General features: G+C 34.3%; 1 protein-coding gene across 1 annotated transcript; it reads left to right on the forward strand.

Moving 5' to 3' along the window:
* Nucleotides 1–447: 447 nt before the first annotated feature.
* LOC120071509 (F-box protein At3g07870) lies at nt 448–1,416 on the forward strand. The gene has a single exon (XM_039023832.2). It carries the CDS (start codon nt 448–450, stop codon nt 1,414–1,416), a length of 969 nt encoding a protein of 322 aa, XP_038879760.1.
* The last annotated feature ends 15,492 nt before the right edge of the window (nt 1,417–16,908 follow it).

The raw sequence follows: 16,908 nt of genomic DNA on the forward strand, positions 1-16,908 counted from the left end.
ATTAATTATAGTCTAATTAATAGAGATGTCGAATTAATTATATTGCAATTAAAATAGACGATAAAGACATTTTAGGATTTTACAAAGTTGGACTCATAGGATATTCATGTGTTTTGCTATATTTAAAAGTACTCTACATTTTGCTATTTTTTAAATGATAGTGTAATAATTGCTATATACCTGATTATTGAAAAATTTAGAGACTAAAATGACTCATTTAAAATTTGAGAGACGAAACACCTATTTGGAGAAGACTTCGACTCCTTAAAATGGAGTTTGAAAAAGTGACATGATAATTTAGTAAAAGAAAGATACCCAATTAAAGGCCCACTCGAAATAAATGGCCCAAGTGTTTCCCCAAATTCAGGTATTTAAATACCATGGGAAAGAGATTCACTAAAAAAAAAAAAAACCCTAATTTGTTCTCTGTAAACGTAAAAGAAAGCGATGAAGATTGTGAATTGGGGAAGAGAACTTCAAGAGGATATTGGTGAGTCAATCTTCGGTAGACTCGTTGTCTCCAATTTAGCTACTTGTAGAGTTGTTTGTAAAACTTGGAATTCTTTGATTTTAGATTATTCTTCCTCTTCTAAATTGCTTACAAACGATTTTATTCTCTTTACCCGTGATGGAAACCCCATTTGTGGATCTAGTAGTTTATACAATCCCAAAATGCATTGTTTCCGTCTTGATGATTTGGATGTGGATTCTGATATGGAATTTGAAGTGAATAAATTCGCCTCATTACGCTTTGACGGCGATTGGTCCTTTATCCTACCCATCAGATCCTGCAACGGCCTTCTACTTATTTCCAAATCTACTTTTTACTGTTCTTGTATGGGCATATTCAATCCTATGACCAATGAATTTTTTCGAGTACCTCGTGATAATTTTGATGCTAATAAATATGTTTACGGATTTGGTTTCATCCCTACGACGAAGCATTACAAATTGTTTAGAATTACCATAGAAGACGAACCTAGTTATAGTTCCAGAATGGAGGTTTTGACCTTTGGTAGAGGTGGAATCAACCCTAACCCTAAACAAAGTCAAAACCAGTGGAGACATCTTTACTCCATTCCTTCTGACATTTGCTGTAAGGGGGCTTACTTTAATGGGATCATCTATTGGTTGGGAAGAGAAAAAGATGAACAAAATGAGTATGTCATATATACTCTTGATGTTGAGTCTGAGAAAATTAAATTGAGTGCTGTCTTGAAAGTTGGCCCCTTCTCCCATTACAATAAAGTGTATATACAACAATTTAATGGCAGTGTTTATGCAATTTTTCACATCCTCCCACCAACAACTAATGAGAGGATTCAAGTGTGGAAGATGGAAGAAAAAGACTCATGGATTAGAGATTTTGTTATTGATGATGAGAATCTAAAAGATTTGGGCTCATTTACCCCATGAAAGCCTATGAAAATGGAGAGATATTGTTTATGGTCGGACAATACTTTTTTTGGTTGTATAATCCTTTAACTGGGAGGAAGAAGATCATAACAATAAAGAATAAAAATAAGGTATATATGGGCATTTTTCAAATAGAATCTTTGAATTTTGGCTCTCTTCCAAACATTTTGGCAGGTGATGAAACTAGAATGAGTTAAAGCAGAACCAGAATGATGAGAAGAAAGCAAAAACAAACCCAATGAGAAGCATTCCCCTAGCAGAACTTTGTGTTTTATCCTATTTTGATCTTTAAAATTTTAAAATGTATATTTTAGTCTCTAAATTCTTAAAATGTACTAATAATTAATAGATTTGTGATGTGGCATCTAGTTTATTTTTTTTATTTTTTTAAAGTTTATTTATTTTCTCTTTTCTCTCTTTAAAAAGTTACAAAAACTTCTCCCTTCTTTTTCTCTCTCACAAAAGTTGAAAGCACCTCAAACTCCTTCCCTTTTTATATTTTCTTCAAGATCTTGCAGAAATACAAATTACCCTCTTGAAAAACTTATCTAACAATTGATGGAAACACAAATGTGTGCTCTGTAATTTCTCTTTGAGACTCTTTTTTCTACCCCGAGAAGTCCACCTAAGTAAAATTCACATTTTCGTGGCAACAAATCATGTCCATGAATATTTTGAAAAATTGTTAAAAATAGTACGTTTAGATTATCACTCTACAAAACTAATTTTGTAAAAATAGTTTTACTCGGTCGAGATCGACCACCGATATTTTAATTAAAAAGTTAAATTTTTTTCCCAACTTATTGATTATTTCAGTCCCAAATTATTATGCAATCTTCCCAAATCTTATATCAGATCTTTTATTATTTTCAAATTTTTTCCAAATTCGTTTATGTTTACTAAATATTATATCAATTATTATGTAATTTTTCAAATCTTTAGCATAATTTATGTTTTCATAATTATACAATTTTCCAAAGTACCAAGTGTGTTTTTCAATTATCAAAATAGATTTTTCAAATTGGTTCAATATTTTTAAAATTTGAGAAAGATCAAAATATTTATAAAAAAAATCGGTAAGATTCGGGATATATATAGAAACTTGATGTTAATTATATTCGGTGTTGTTTTATTCAGGATTAACATCGAGATACATATAATCTCGAGAAAACCTCAAACAATAGATAAGTTGGAAAAATTTTATTTTTTAACTAAAATCTCGTGGTCGAGTTCGAGATGGTTGAGAAACTATTTTTACAAGTTTTAAAAAAAGAGCTAGTTTTGTAAGGTAAAAACTTAAACGCATTATTTTTTACAATTTTTTGAATATTTTGTATACATACATATTTTAAGCTATATATCACATCACCAATCTATTAACTAATTAACAAATTAACAGAGAATTAACAAGGACTAAAATGGACACATTATAGAAGTTTAGAGATATATTCTAAAAATTTAGGGATCAAAATATAAAAAAATTCAAAATTTAGAGATCAAAATAGGATTTAAACTTTCAGATTATGAAGATTTTTTTTCTTTAAACAATTTTTTTTGATAATTTTGATTATTGTTTAATCTGTGTAAATTTTGTCTCTCTATATTTATTCTCTTCTGAATTTTCAAAATTGGAATATTAATAAAAAAAAAATGTCAAATTATAATTAGTTACTAGATTATTTTTACAATTTTTTTTTAAGTAATATTTTAATTTTAATTTAAGTTTGAAATTAAATAGGGAATGAGATATATCTTAATCACAATAATTTTTTTTCAATTACTAGATAATACTAACTACTTTTTGAAATAGAAAAACATATATGAAAAATTGAGTTGGATGGCAAATATAATTGAAGAAACCAAGGCCGCCACATGCAAATATGACAAAATGTTTTTTTTTTTAATTTTCAGAATTTTTTAAATAATATTATTTTAATAATTATTAACCAAACAGTTTTGTGTTGAAATTATTGGCAAAAATAAGTTTTTAAATCGTGTATCAGGTACACGATTTCCTTCAGACTCGTGACGGCCATATAGACAGTCGTTGATCAGGTAATTGTGGACGGGGTCCATGATTGCCCTAAGTCATGTACCGGGTACACGACTTAGTGATTGATGCGTTATTTTATGCGATGAAATAATGGTGTAGAATGCGATGGTGGAATATACGTTGTGCAAGCAAGTTTTCTCAGCAAGACCCAAGTATAAATCCTACTGAGAAGCCCAAGGTCGAACGCAAGGACTAAGGAAATCAGTATGCAATGGTAATTTTAGCTCACTTTGTGGTAACAAATAAATCAAGTGTTGGTTGATTTGATGTTTAAGGTATAAAATGTATGCGGCGGATTTGAGGGAAGAGTAATTATACGACAGATACACTGAGTATGTGGAGGAACGGGTTGAGAAGGTCTTTAGCTAGCGTTTTCTGAGAATGCGTTCAAGCTATGCGATCATGCTACACTCATGCGATTGCAATTCATTTTCCAATGCAAATGTGATGACTCCTAATTTTCGGACGCATGCGATGAATGTGATAATGTCTATAGAGCTTATTCCTAAGTCTCTACTTCTTGCCTATGCGATGATGCAAGATGCACACAAGGACAAGGTGACCGCATACCATCATATCCTATCTCTAGGGTGCATGCGTTAATAGCAAATAAAACTTATTCCTAAGCTTCTATCTCTTGATTATGCATTCTAATCTGACTCTCCTGAGCCTAGTGTAAAACCCGAACCCTAATTACTTTAAGTAAGAGTAGGTAATGTGATGTCTTCTAATGAGCTATGATGGAATCATGCCTTAGGAATTATAGAAGAAAGAAGGAAGCCATGATGTGGTAGATGACCTAGATTGGCAAAGTGAATGAAGGGTGAATTGATTGGCTGAATTTCACTAAATGTTGGCTAAGGATGGAGCTCACGTAATGGACTTGGACATGAGGTATCAAACACGAGTTAGTGAGAAATTTTGAATATAGGTTAACTATACTAAGGAGAGAGATTAACTAAAATGTAAAGCAAAATTTGTTGGAATTCCCAAAATAGAGAAAGTGGGAAATTAAGAATTTGTTTCTCTTAAAAGGAAAATGTTATACCCATCAAATAAATTATTAAATACTACATTAGGATATAAAATTTGAAGGAAAAATTTGTTGAATTTCAGCCATTAATCTTCATTAGTGGGCTAAGTAGCCCAAGGAGATTTCATACAAGTAGTTTGGCGGTCGCATAGGAAGAAAGGCCAAATTCATTTGAACGGTTTGGACAGATTACTTGAGCTATTTGTGTAATTCTAGTGGCATTCGAAAGCTCTGTATGTCTACTTTCTGTAGCTGTGCTGCTGGAGGGAAGACTCGCCGAAATAAGGCCGGAGGAGCAAAATAAGGACGAAGGGTTCGTTTCTCGGGTGAATCTAGGCCATCAATAAAGAATTAAAGCTTCAGGACGAATCATGAAGATTTTTGAGCTAAAAATTTGAGGTAATATTGTTAACTCGATTATAAACAACTTTGTAGAATGAAACTTTTTAAGATGAGGCATGGAATTCGAGTTATATATTTTTGAAGTTTGAACTGGAAGTTGTTGAACAAGCAGGCAGCTGCTTGAATTGGGGCCAATGATGAAGGTTTGAATCTGCAAATCAAACGACGGGGAGTTTAAGCTGAAATTTTAAGGTAATGTTGTTAACTTGATTCTAAGCAAGTTTGTAGAAGGAAGTTCCTTGAGATGAGTTCTGGAAATTTAGTTATGAATTGTTGAAATTGAATCTAGAGTTTGATGCTCCAAAATTTTTTTGTGTGGGGAGTATAGGAGATCAAAGGGTGCATTCTTTTAGCACTCAAGCCCTCCAAATTAGCTAAGTGTCCGACCCTATAAGTGAATGGTAGGAGGCACAATGTGATGGTTTGGCATATGAGCTTGATTCATTGAGTAGGCCTAAATGGAAGGCTAATGTAGACACTAAGTAGTATGCTTATACGTGTAGGTTTAACGCCCATTGGAGAAGCCTATCAAGCCTTAAGGAAGCAAACTTGAAGGACCTGTGAGTGACTATAAATGATTTATAAATGGTTTATAAATATTTTAATAATCCATGTTTCATTGACAGTTACTTTTATGCTAGTTATTTTACAAGAAGTTCCAAGTAACCCATTTCCCTAAAGTTTATAAACGCATGCTAGTTACAAAGTTTATGAAATATGCTTTGGTACAATGGTGGAACCATGGTAGTTTTCAAAAGAAGATTCTATGACATATTTAAGTTACAAGTATTTGTATTATGTTTTAAAGTATATGTGCTCTTAATGTTGTTGAGCATGCGTTAGCAAATGATATTTTTACGAAAGCTATGTTTTATGAGATCAAGCTTTCAGTAAGCTTGTTTTATGAAAATGTTTTCCTATCAGGTATTTTCAGGTCAATACTGAAGTACAAGGAGAAGATATCTGAGTTGTACTACCTGGTTTCAGTTATGTTATGATTCTGATACTGAAGTACATAGAGAAGGTATCAGAATAATTCACTCAATTCAGTAATAAGCAGTGCTATCCTGCTTCAGTTATGATCCTTGACGTCAGAATCCAGTTTGCTTTACGTGCACGTATGACAGTTAATCAGTTCATTAGGATTGAACCACGAGGGTTCTTTCCTAGCATTGGTTGAAAGGTGTTGAACAAAAGGGTTCTCACCCCGACCCAGGTTTATGTTTGAGAGATTGAGCAAAAGGGTTCTCTCTTAAACAAGGATATCCGACGTTGAGAGATCGAGCAAAAAGGTTCTCTCTCAACTGGGAATCAGTTCAGCTATTTGTCTAGATACACTGGTTTTAAAAGTTTTATGTACACATTTGCTTGGCATGTTTTAGTTCCAGTATTCTGTTTTCTAGCTTCCAGTTTAAGCATGAGATTTATGTTTTGATTAAGTCACTCACTGGGCGTGTAGCAAATTCTTTCAAATATTTTTCTTCTCCCAGATAGTGGTTATCTCCCTAGAGGTTAGCTGTCATGCTGCTCTGCTACTCAAGGACTCCAGTTAAAAGTCCAAAAGTCTAAAGCACAGTTTTAGGTGTTTATTTTGTAAATTTCTGTACATATGTGTTGCTCATATTAAGGACTAGTAAAGTATGTTAGGACCCACTAAACTCTGTACCTATTAATATAATGTAGTTATGTTGTTGTTGATCCCTGGTGTTTTGAGGTTATTTTTAAAGTTTCATTAGTTTGGTGAATGTTATATATGCATTCCAAGGATCTAAGCAAGTTAAGGATGTTAGTTAGACAATAAGTGCCACAAAAGAGTTGGTAACTACTGTCATCACATTCACTTCTGGATTAAGAAGGGTAATCTGGGAGGGGGTGTGACACCTAGATTCTAATATGACTTTTTCAAGCCTAGATTCTATCCTTAGACTACCCTCCCGAGTATCTCTAATGGACGAATGACGCATACATAATAGAAGATAATCACATAGAATGAAGATCTCAGGTTATGCTAGCTAAGTGCTTCTCAACCCATTCGACAGATTTAGCTACTCATGTGTAATGTACAGAGAGTGAACAGATATAAAGATACGATTTCTAGTTTATAAATAGGTTCAGAGTACAAAATGACAATGGAAAATAAGGGTAGAGAGCTTGGTAGCAATATCTTATTTCCCAAGGCTTTTACACCGTGTTATCTCTACTCTGCCCAAAAGATGTTCTTGCTTCCGTAAGAGTTGGCCCTCTCTCTGATTTCGACGCTCCTTGCACTCTTCCGAGTTCACCGGGACGATCTCTCGGTGTAATCTCCCTTCACTCGCTTCCGCCTTCTAAGTAAAAGAAAAACTATGAACAAGGCTAACTTTTATCTATATGGTGAATTTTGTATCTGTGCGAACTCCTTCACTGATGGTGGCCTTTGGTATTTATAGAATTTAAGGGTGAAAAGCTTCTTCTCTCTTATGATTGCACTAATGGGATGACATTAATTCTCTGTCTGATGCGCCCAATATTTATCATCGAAAAGTTGAGTGTACTTGCTACAGTAGGTCATTAACGGCTTGTCAACTTAATTCGGAATCGATCGTCATCAGTTTTCTGTCCCATTATGGTTTATTAAGCTTTCATCCAGATGCACCCACTTTGATGTGTCGACTCTATGCGGCCACCTTCTCGAGCAGATTTTCGTGAGCGCAAACGATCGCATAGCCTTGTGGCCGCAATCTCTTAATGCGCTCGAACGTTAATTTCTTTGGATCGCATTTCTGCCTTTCGTCAATGCATTTTCTTGCATAAAATACATAAGTTAGTTGTTTTAATGCGATAGACACATGCGATCGCAATGTTGTGAACTTAATGCTTTTGGACGCAATATTGTATATTTTTACCATCGCAATCCTGCATTGTTTTATAACTTTTCACTGTAATAACGTGCATTTCTGTCCGTTATCAGTGGTCCCAATAAACTTCACGACCCCTCACCTTTCCTCCCGAACCTTTTCAACTTCCTTCCTCTATAACTGTTGTCGATCACCTTCTCCATCACTGTGAGCTGATCTACCACCTGCCTTAGGTACTATTTGCACATGACAAGTGTACTTGTCCACAACGTACATTAGATGCTTACTCTTCAGGACTTTGTTTAATGGAATTTTAATTTTTATGTAATGGAATTTTTATGTACAACGTAAAATGTAATGTAATGGAATTTTATTTAATTGAATTTTATTTTTATGCAATGTAATATAATTTTATTTGTCATGTAATATAATTTGAACTTATTAGGTAATGGAGTCTGATCCTTCTAATCTTGTGCGACTATATCAATAAAATACCTACCGTTCCCAATCAATATGGGATAGTTCTTCTACCGTAGTTTTGAGTTGTCGGAGAAGGGAGACATCTACATAACATACTATCCTATGTGATCCACGGATTACTCCTTACGTTCAATAGCTCCTTGCACGCTCCTTGCACCTCATAACTACTTTAGTATAGTATAGCGTTAGAGACCAGAAACCCATACATTTCATCTGCCTTGTGAGGAATGTACAATTACATTGCAGAATGTTGCTATTCGGTTTGGGTTATGAGTAAATGGAGAACCTTTGACAGGTTCATTACAATATGATTAGAAAACTTTTTGTGACGAGCTATTAGGCATTCTACCAGATGATCTGAAAGACTCGAGATTGAGTATCCCATGGTTAACATCCCAATTTCCAAAATTGTCTCTTGATGTCAAAGACATTAGCATACGTAGGTATGCACGAGCATATATTATGCACCTTATTGGAGCACTCTGGTACATCTTATGTTTATCCCTCTACTGTCTGATTTCGAGTGGTGGTGCTTGTCTTGCATGGCTTTATAGAGAACTTTGTCAATCTATTAATGCAAAAGCGTTGGAAATAATGTGGCCACTGATACTACTATAGGTATGGGCTTATGATAGATTTAAAATTATGGCATCACAAGCCCAATTACAAGCCTCAGGTCATCGTCCACTCAGTGCCAGGTATTATTGATTTTTATATATTTATTTCATTATTACTTTATGTAAGAATATAAATTAATTATATTTTTTTATAATTTTAGATTGAGTGGTGTATTAGTTGTCTCTTAACAGTCGACAAATATGTTGTTGTTGGGTTTTATGTCTTAAAACTCGCAGTTTGTAAAATGATAAACATTTTTTATAAATCAATATACTTATTATTGATTTCATAAATTGTATGAAAGTCTAAATCCAATCAACTAAGACCCATGACTATTGCATGAGTACTTGAACTTTATGTGGGGACATAAGAGTGGATCAGGTTTGAGTAAATAGTCAAAATGATCTATGGTACATGAATAAGGTTGGGTACCTTATTCTGGTAACACCATTGGATGCGGCCTACTCTGTAGTTGCTACAAAGAGTTGTAAAGTGCTACATACGATGTGATCCTAATTCGTACATGTTATGACATGAGGAGTGCGGGCATCCTATGCAATGAGTTTGCATAAGATCGGACCAAGAAATAAGTTACTCTTACTTTATAACGTTGTTTACTGTATAAGACTGACTATTTCACCTAGATGACCTAGGTAACTCGATCTTAAACTTGAGCTAACTATGAACTCCTGTTTATTTGGGATTGTCCCTAGATTTGCATAGGTGAGGGTTGGCTCAATAAGATTCCCATTTCAAGGGTAAGACCTAATAGATATCTGGGGACATAGGGTACAAGATGGAGTTCACGCCTACCCGATTTAGGGATAGGAGAAAGGTTGTTCTTTCAAATACTGAACCAGGTCTTGAACAAGGGGCCCCACCCTCTCACTTGGCTAAGAGAGTTTGGTTTGGTGATTGGATCACAAACCAATTGTTCATTAGAGGATCAGTAGGAACTTGAGGAGTAAGACGTAATCTCGGGGAATATTTGACCCAACCATTATTACGAACAACCGGTCGACTTGCTGATTATGGTTAAATCATGTGGACATAATATATCTATAGTGAGGGGAGTGCAACTATGGGCTTTAGTGGAGTGACCCATTAGTTAACAAATGAGGATTAATCTGGTCTAATGAGTTTAGCCAATTAATCTCGGATTGTTGGAGCCCATGATCTGTAGGTCCGCGAGGTCCCTCTACTAGCTCGTAACAGACTAGCTCTAGAATAATGTGTTAAGTTAATTTGAAACGTTCAAATTATAATAACGGAATTAGTATTTATATGAAATATAATTGCGTGTTTAATTTGAGAATTAAATGGAATAAGAGAATTTATATTTAAATATGATTTAAATATATAAAGATGGATGTATGTAAAAATTAATTTAATATTTGATATTAAATTAATTAAATTTTGTTTAAAAATTAATTTATGAAATTAATTTTATTTTTTAGTTTTTAAAATCAAAATGGATTTTAAAAATCAAGGTTTGATTTTTGGTAAAATTGGAAAATTAGAAAATGCAAAATACAAAATGAAAAAACTTGGTTTTCCATTATCCATCTTCTACTTGCTCACACAAAAGGCATCAACTTTGCCTTGTCTTACTCCAAACATGAGCTGCAATTCATGCAACTCTCTCCCTTGTATGTTGATCTGCAATATAATGAAGAGTTTGGAGTAAAATTCGAGCATGCAATCAAGAGAGAATTTTAGAGAAAATTCGTGCTGAAGAAAGAGTTCTTCAACCAAATTGCTGCTGTGAGTATTTATCCGTCATCCCTTGATTCAAGCTTGTTTTGAGTCCCACAACTCAATCTAGAGCACCAAGAGAATAGTGGGGAAGATCTTGAGGTGATCTACAACAAGATTTGGAGAAGATTGCAGTTGGAGAACAAACTTTGAAGAAGTTCTACAAAAGGTATGTCTTGATACTCACTTGTTTTCTGCAAGAACATGCTTTATATTTTGCCAAAATTAGTGAATTAAAGTGCTTAAAAGATCCTTGTGCTTCTGTTGTTGCTGATACATTCCTACAGTTGCTAGTATACTGACAAATATTTGATAGACTTAGGTAATAAATGTATATATAAATGAATATTTAAAATTTTTTAGTTGTATAATTATCTTTCTTTTTTTTTTTTTTTTTTTGTCAGATTAATTGGATGCCATACACGAAAGATATTTGGTCATCACTACCTGATTATTATCATGATGGTCAAGACATCCGGTTGACCGATAGCCCTCTTATATGCTTCCATATAGTAGAGTGACATCATTCAGACTATGTGTTGAGACAGTTCGGTCTGCGACAAACGGTATTTTCGTTGTGTTATACACACTGGACACTACACTAGATTGATTTGAGAGGTAAGCACGACCAAGACTGGCGTCGAATTCACGCAAAATATATATCCTATTAGCGTGCATTCATGATTGTTGTGCACAGGGAGAAATAAAAAATGGACCAGTTGTATCAGATGACTATTTTCCCTCGTACAATTCAATCACGAGGCGATTTATCCCACCTGGCGGCACTTACTATTACTGCATGGTAAGAGATTATAATTTTACATTTCCCAAATATATGATATGAATATTATTTAATATTATTTTTTTCATCATACAAAATAATTTTATTGAAGATGTACAATAATATTCAGTACAACACAACTTACCAGAGTTGGGTACAATGTGTGACCAACCATTGGTTAACGTAGAAAGTATTATTCAACAAACAAAACGACTGACACTAATCAAAGACGTATTCGTCGTAGACGACAATGGTATCAAGACGAAGCTAATTTAGAGGCACATAAAGACAACCCTGTGTGGGGTAAGCACTAGGGGGGTTGTCTTAAACTTCATGTAAATTTCTATTTTGAAATTAAAGAACTCATTTCTCGTTTATCTATTTTTTTTATTTGTAGAGAGATGTACTACTTAGTCAAGTCAAAATTTTATTTTTAATATGGGTGTAGACTAATTAAGTTTTCATTGCAGATTATATATATAATTAAGTTTAGTAATGAAGAAATTTGTTAGTTAAAAAATAAAAAAAAATCAAAATCGAAAAAAAAAAAAAACACAAAGGCAAATCGTGGACCCGGTCTATGGTATGTCTTTGACCGGTCCATTGATGCTGACATGGTGCTGACTTGGTGCTTAAAAGAACTCTAAATTTAGAGAACCCATGAGTGGAAGCAGATCGTTCCAAATCCCATTGTGAAAGAACATGAACATTTACATTCTAACAGAATAGTTATGCATCGAATCTAAATTACAACACTTCAAGAATAAAATACAAAGTATCAGGTGAACATACCTTTGAAGAACTATTTCTTCTAGTGTTTCCTCGATCGAACTCAGCAATGTGTCCAACAGCGCAACGCAACATGAGCAAACCAGTGAACAACACGAACTGTAAGATCCTCGATCCTCAACCTTTGAATGCAAACTCGATACTACCATGAGGCTACCTTGGTATTCTCGGTGTGAAAATCTTGGAGGTGTGGGCTCTATATGGATTTGGAAGAGGGAAGGAGGAATTGGACAATCAAGTAAACGATCTAGTAAGTGGGAGAATGAGAAAGTCTATCATATAGACTTGGGTACTCGATCATTTAGTAGAGAATGACTATCGTATAGGATACTCGTTCCTTGATCATTTACTCTCTCAAAGCTATCGTATAGACTTGCTTTATTCACGTTGGATTACGAAAAAAATGAAAACGTTTTTTATTTTATCCATCAATTATAAAAAACTGATTATAACTTCCCATTAAGTTTGTTATTTGAGAAAAAAATAACAAATTATTTTAAAATTAATTTGTTATAAATAAATATAATAACTAATTTATCATATTATATTTATAACCTATAGTTTTAATATCACATCATATGTAATATATAAACCATAGTTTTTTTTCTCCTTTATGGCATTTAAATAAATCATATTTATATTAATTCCTTCATCCAATTAATGTATCAAATACATCAAATCAATTATATCACATATAATTAAATTAATTTAATTATGTCATATATAATTAAATTCCCTCTTGTTAATTTGAACATTTCAAACTAACTCAGAAACTTATTCTCAACTTGCATTTAGTGAGCTACCAAGGGGACCTTTAGACCTGTAGCTTGAAGCTCCAACAGTACGTGAATAACTGACTAAACTCTTTAATCACGATATCCGCCATCCATTAACTACCGGGCACTTCATTAAAGACCGATAGCTGCACTCTTTGCACTACAGATATATTTCTGTGTCCATTGGATATAATCGATCAACAGTACGATGACCCTTCACAAATCGATCGTACGTATAGCTGGACCAATTTACCGTTTTGCCCCTACAGTTACATTTAAATCCTTAAGTACCACTGATTCCTCTAATGAACAATACATCATAGTCCCACTATGAGTAAACCCTTCTTGGGCCATGAGAAGATATGGTGCCACATTATTCAAGCCCTGAAATTTGCCCTTAAGGGAGCAATTAATCTATTACCCCTACTTCGGGGAAGAAGTGAATTCCGTTTTGTGTAGCTGAGTTCCCAACTCTCCAATCAGACGAATCCCCAAAGTGGTAGGTTTGAGTTGGTGATTTGGCCACTTGCACCCATGTAAATCAAAGGACCGCCCTCATAGGCAAGAGTTCCCAACTCACTCAGGATTAAGGTCATGTTACTTGTGGTCATCCTAGTGAAATGAAAGTCGCTATCATGAACGACGTTATATAACGTGACTAAACATTTCGTGGTCCGGTCTTATACAAACTCCTTTATCTAGAGCATCCCCGCTCGCATGTCTAATACACGAATGGTCTAATCCAGACCATTTGTAGCACTTTACAATACTTGTAACACCTACAAAGCGGGTCATACTTGTAGTGTCACCAGGATAAGGTTTCCCTCCTTTATCCATATACTATAGACCATTTAGGTTATCACTTAAAGCATGATCTACTTGTATGTCTCTACATATATGCTTAAGTTACAACGATAACCAGGGATCTTAGTTTATTGGTTTGTGGTTAATGAAACTAAAATATCTCATATTTTATAGATTGAAGTGAATAAAATATCTCATATTATAAATCACAAAACTGTTTGTTCATACAAATGTTTACAAACTACAGGACCCTACGAGATTTAAGGCATTAACCCCAACAGTGCTGACTGGATTGAAAGCTAATCATGTACTGGGTACACGATTATCCTCCCCAAAAAACTATCCTATTTTTTCAATACTTTCCATTCTCACCTATTTTTTAAAATTCTTTCCTATCTACCATTTTTGTCATTAGTTTGAAAAATCACTATATTTTTTAATTTTACCCTAATTTTCGTTTATTGTTTATTCTAATTTTTCCCATTTTAGTAAACAAAAATCTTTTCCTATTTTTTTCTCTCTGCTTTCCGTTTTTGTAGTATCACATAACTGATATACATCATTTTAAAAATATTAATTGATTGATATAACTAAATATCAATCTTTTAATTTTCCTTCTTCTTTATCATTTATCTCTTTTGTCTTCCTTGATCATTGATGCTTGATTTTATGGAGTGAATTATGGATGATATACGATGGTGAAATTGCGTTGAGCACTCAAGTTTCCTCAGCGGAGTCCAAGTGTAAATTCCACTGAGTTTCCTGGTAAGTCCAGGGTTGAACTCAGTGATTTGTGAAAACAGGTTACGTTGGTAACTTTTATGAAAACTTTGGAAGAACCGGATAAATAAATAAATTGTTGGGATTGTTGTTTGCGTTAATGAAAAATAAACAAATGCTGCAAATTTGAGAAAAGTCAGTTGTAAGATAGATGCACTAAGTATGCGGTGAACGGGTTGAAAAGGTCTTCAGCTAGCGTTACTTGGGAATGCGTCAAACTATGCAATCATGCTACAACCATGCAGAGCAAGTCATTTTCCAATGCAAATACGATGCTCCTAAGTTTAGGATGCATGTGTTGAATGCAAAAGTATCCATAGAGCTTATTCCTAAGTCTCTACTCTTTTCCTATGCGATGATGCAAATGCATAAAGGCAAGGTGACCGCACACAATCATATTCTATCTCTAGGATGCATGTGATGCGTTAATAGCAAACAGTGTTTATTCCTAAGCTCCTATCTCTTGATTATGCTTTCTAATTTAGCTCTCCCAAGCCTAGATTCTAACCTGATCTTCCCAAGCCTAGATCATGTCCTTAGACTACCCTCCCGAGTATCTCTAATGGACGAATGAAGCATACATAATACAAGATAATCATATGGAATGAAGATTCCCTAGTTGTGCTAGCTAAATACTTCTCAACCCATTCAACTGATTTAGCCTCATGCGTAAATAACAGAGAGTGAACAGATATAGAGAAGTAGATTCCATTTCAATAAATGAGTGGAGTACAAAATAACAATGGAAGTTAAAGGTAGAGAGTCTGGTAGCAACTCCTTGCTGACCGAGGCTTTTATACTGTAAATCTTTATTTTGTTCCAAAGATGTTCCTGCTTCCACAGGCGTTGGCCCTCTCCCTATCCTTGCAGCTTCCAACACTCTCCCAAGCTTACCGGAATGATCTGTCCTCTCTCACGTCCGCCTTGAAGTAAAAGAAAATCTAAGAGCCAAGCTAAACTCGTAAGATGGTGAACTCATGAACTGATGGAACGATGAACTCCATTTCTGAAGGATGCCTTTGGTATTTATAGAACATCCAGGGTGAACGGTGGCATGATTGCACAAATGGGACGGCTTTAATTCCCTGATTGATGCGCCGAATATTTGTCACCGAAAAGCTAAATGTACTTGTTATCGTTAGCGGCTGTCAACTTAATTCGGATTCGACTGTCATCAACTTTCTGTTCCATCGCGATTAATTAACCTTTCACCCAGATGTGCTCGCCATGTTGCGTCGACCAAGTTGCGGCAATCCTTCTTGAGAAAATGTTTGTGAACACAATCATCGTAAAGCCTTGTGGTGATGCTGCGCTCAACCAATAATTTCCTATGATCGCAATTTCTCCTTGCGTCATCGCATATTCTGCACAAAAATACAAAAATCAACTGTTCTAATGCAATGAACGCATGCGACCGCAATATTATGAATCTGCTACTTTTTGGATGAAATTTAATATATTTTATCAACGCAAGCCAATATTGTTTAAGAACTTAGCACTATGATAACATGCGTTTCTGCCCGTTATCAATCATCATCAAGTAAGTATTTTTAATTTCTCATTTTGACTAATGTAATTCCATTCTCATTTCAATTTGGCAGCTATAGATTTACATTCCTTTTTTAATTTCCTTCATTCATAAATTACACACAAAAGAAAGAAAGAAGCCACAAATAAAGATGTCGGAAGGCAAGGACGCCATGAAAGAAATTGACATGTACGAAAAAATGTAGATTCAGGCCATGGAGTATGCATCTACCTTTGATCTCTTTGTCATCTCTGATTCCTCTTTCTTGTTGCCTAAATCAAGAAGAAACACTATACAATTTCATTTCATTTCTTTTCATGATATAAAATAAAATATAATTAATTTATTAAGATTTTGAACAGACTTATGAAACTGGTTGGTAATGCGAGGTGGATTCCAAGTTTGGCTTCTTATTCAATAAGATAACAATGTGATTTTGAAGAGATTGAGGGTGTACATTTCGTTAATAGGGTCTTAATTTTGGTTTTATCATTAATAATCATTATCAAATCGTGATCCGTCAATAATTAAATAGTAATCAATATCATTAGCAATCAATATTATTTGGTAATTCATACAACAAAACTTAAAGAAAAATCGAAGGACTAAGGAATTTGTGTGCGTAAAGCTATGCGCTTCTCTCTGTACGGTTGACTTCATCAGGCAATATCGAGGAGGGGGGAGGGAAGGAGGGGTTCTGAAGAATGGTGAAATAAAATTGCGAAAACGAAAAGTGCACAATGCAAACGAATGTGTGGATAATCAATCGAACAAATTACTTAGCTTGGGTATTTATGGTTTAATTCATTCCTCATCAACTCTATCATAGACTATTCAAAAGATGCATGAAAATATT

This window comes from Benincasa hispida, chromosome 2, assembly GCF_027475165.1.
Source record: "Benincasa hispida cultivar pf3 chromosome 2, pf3_genome.v1.1, whole genome shotgun sequence".
NCBI classification, from domain to species: Eukaryota; Viridiplantae; Streptophyta; class Magnoliopsida; order Cucurbitales; family Cucurbitaceae; genus Benincasa; species Benincasa hispida.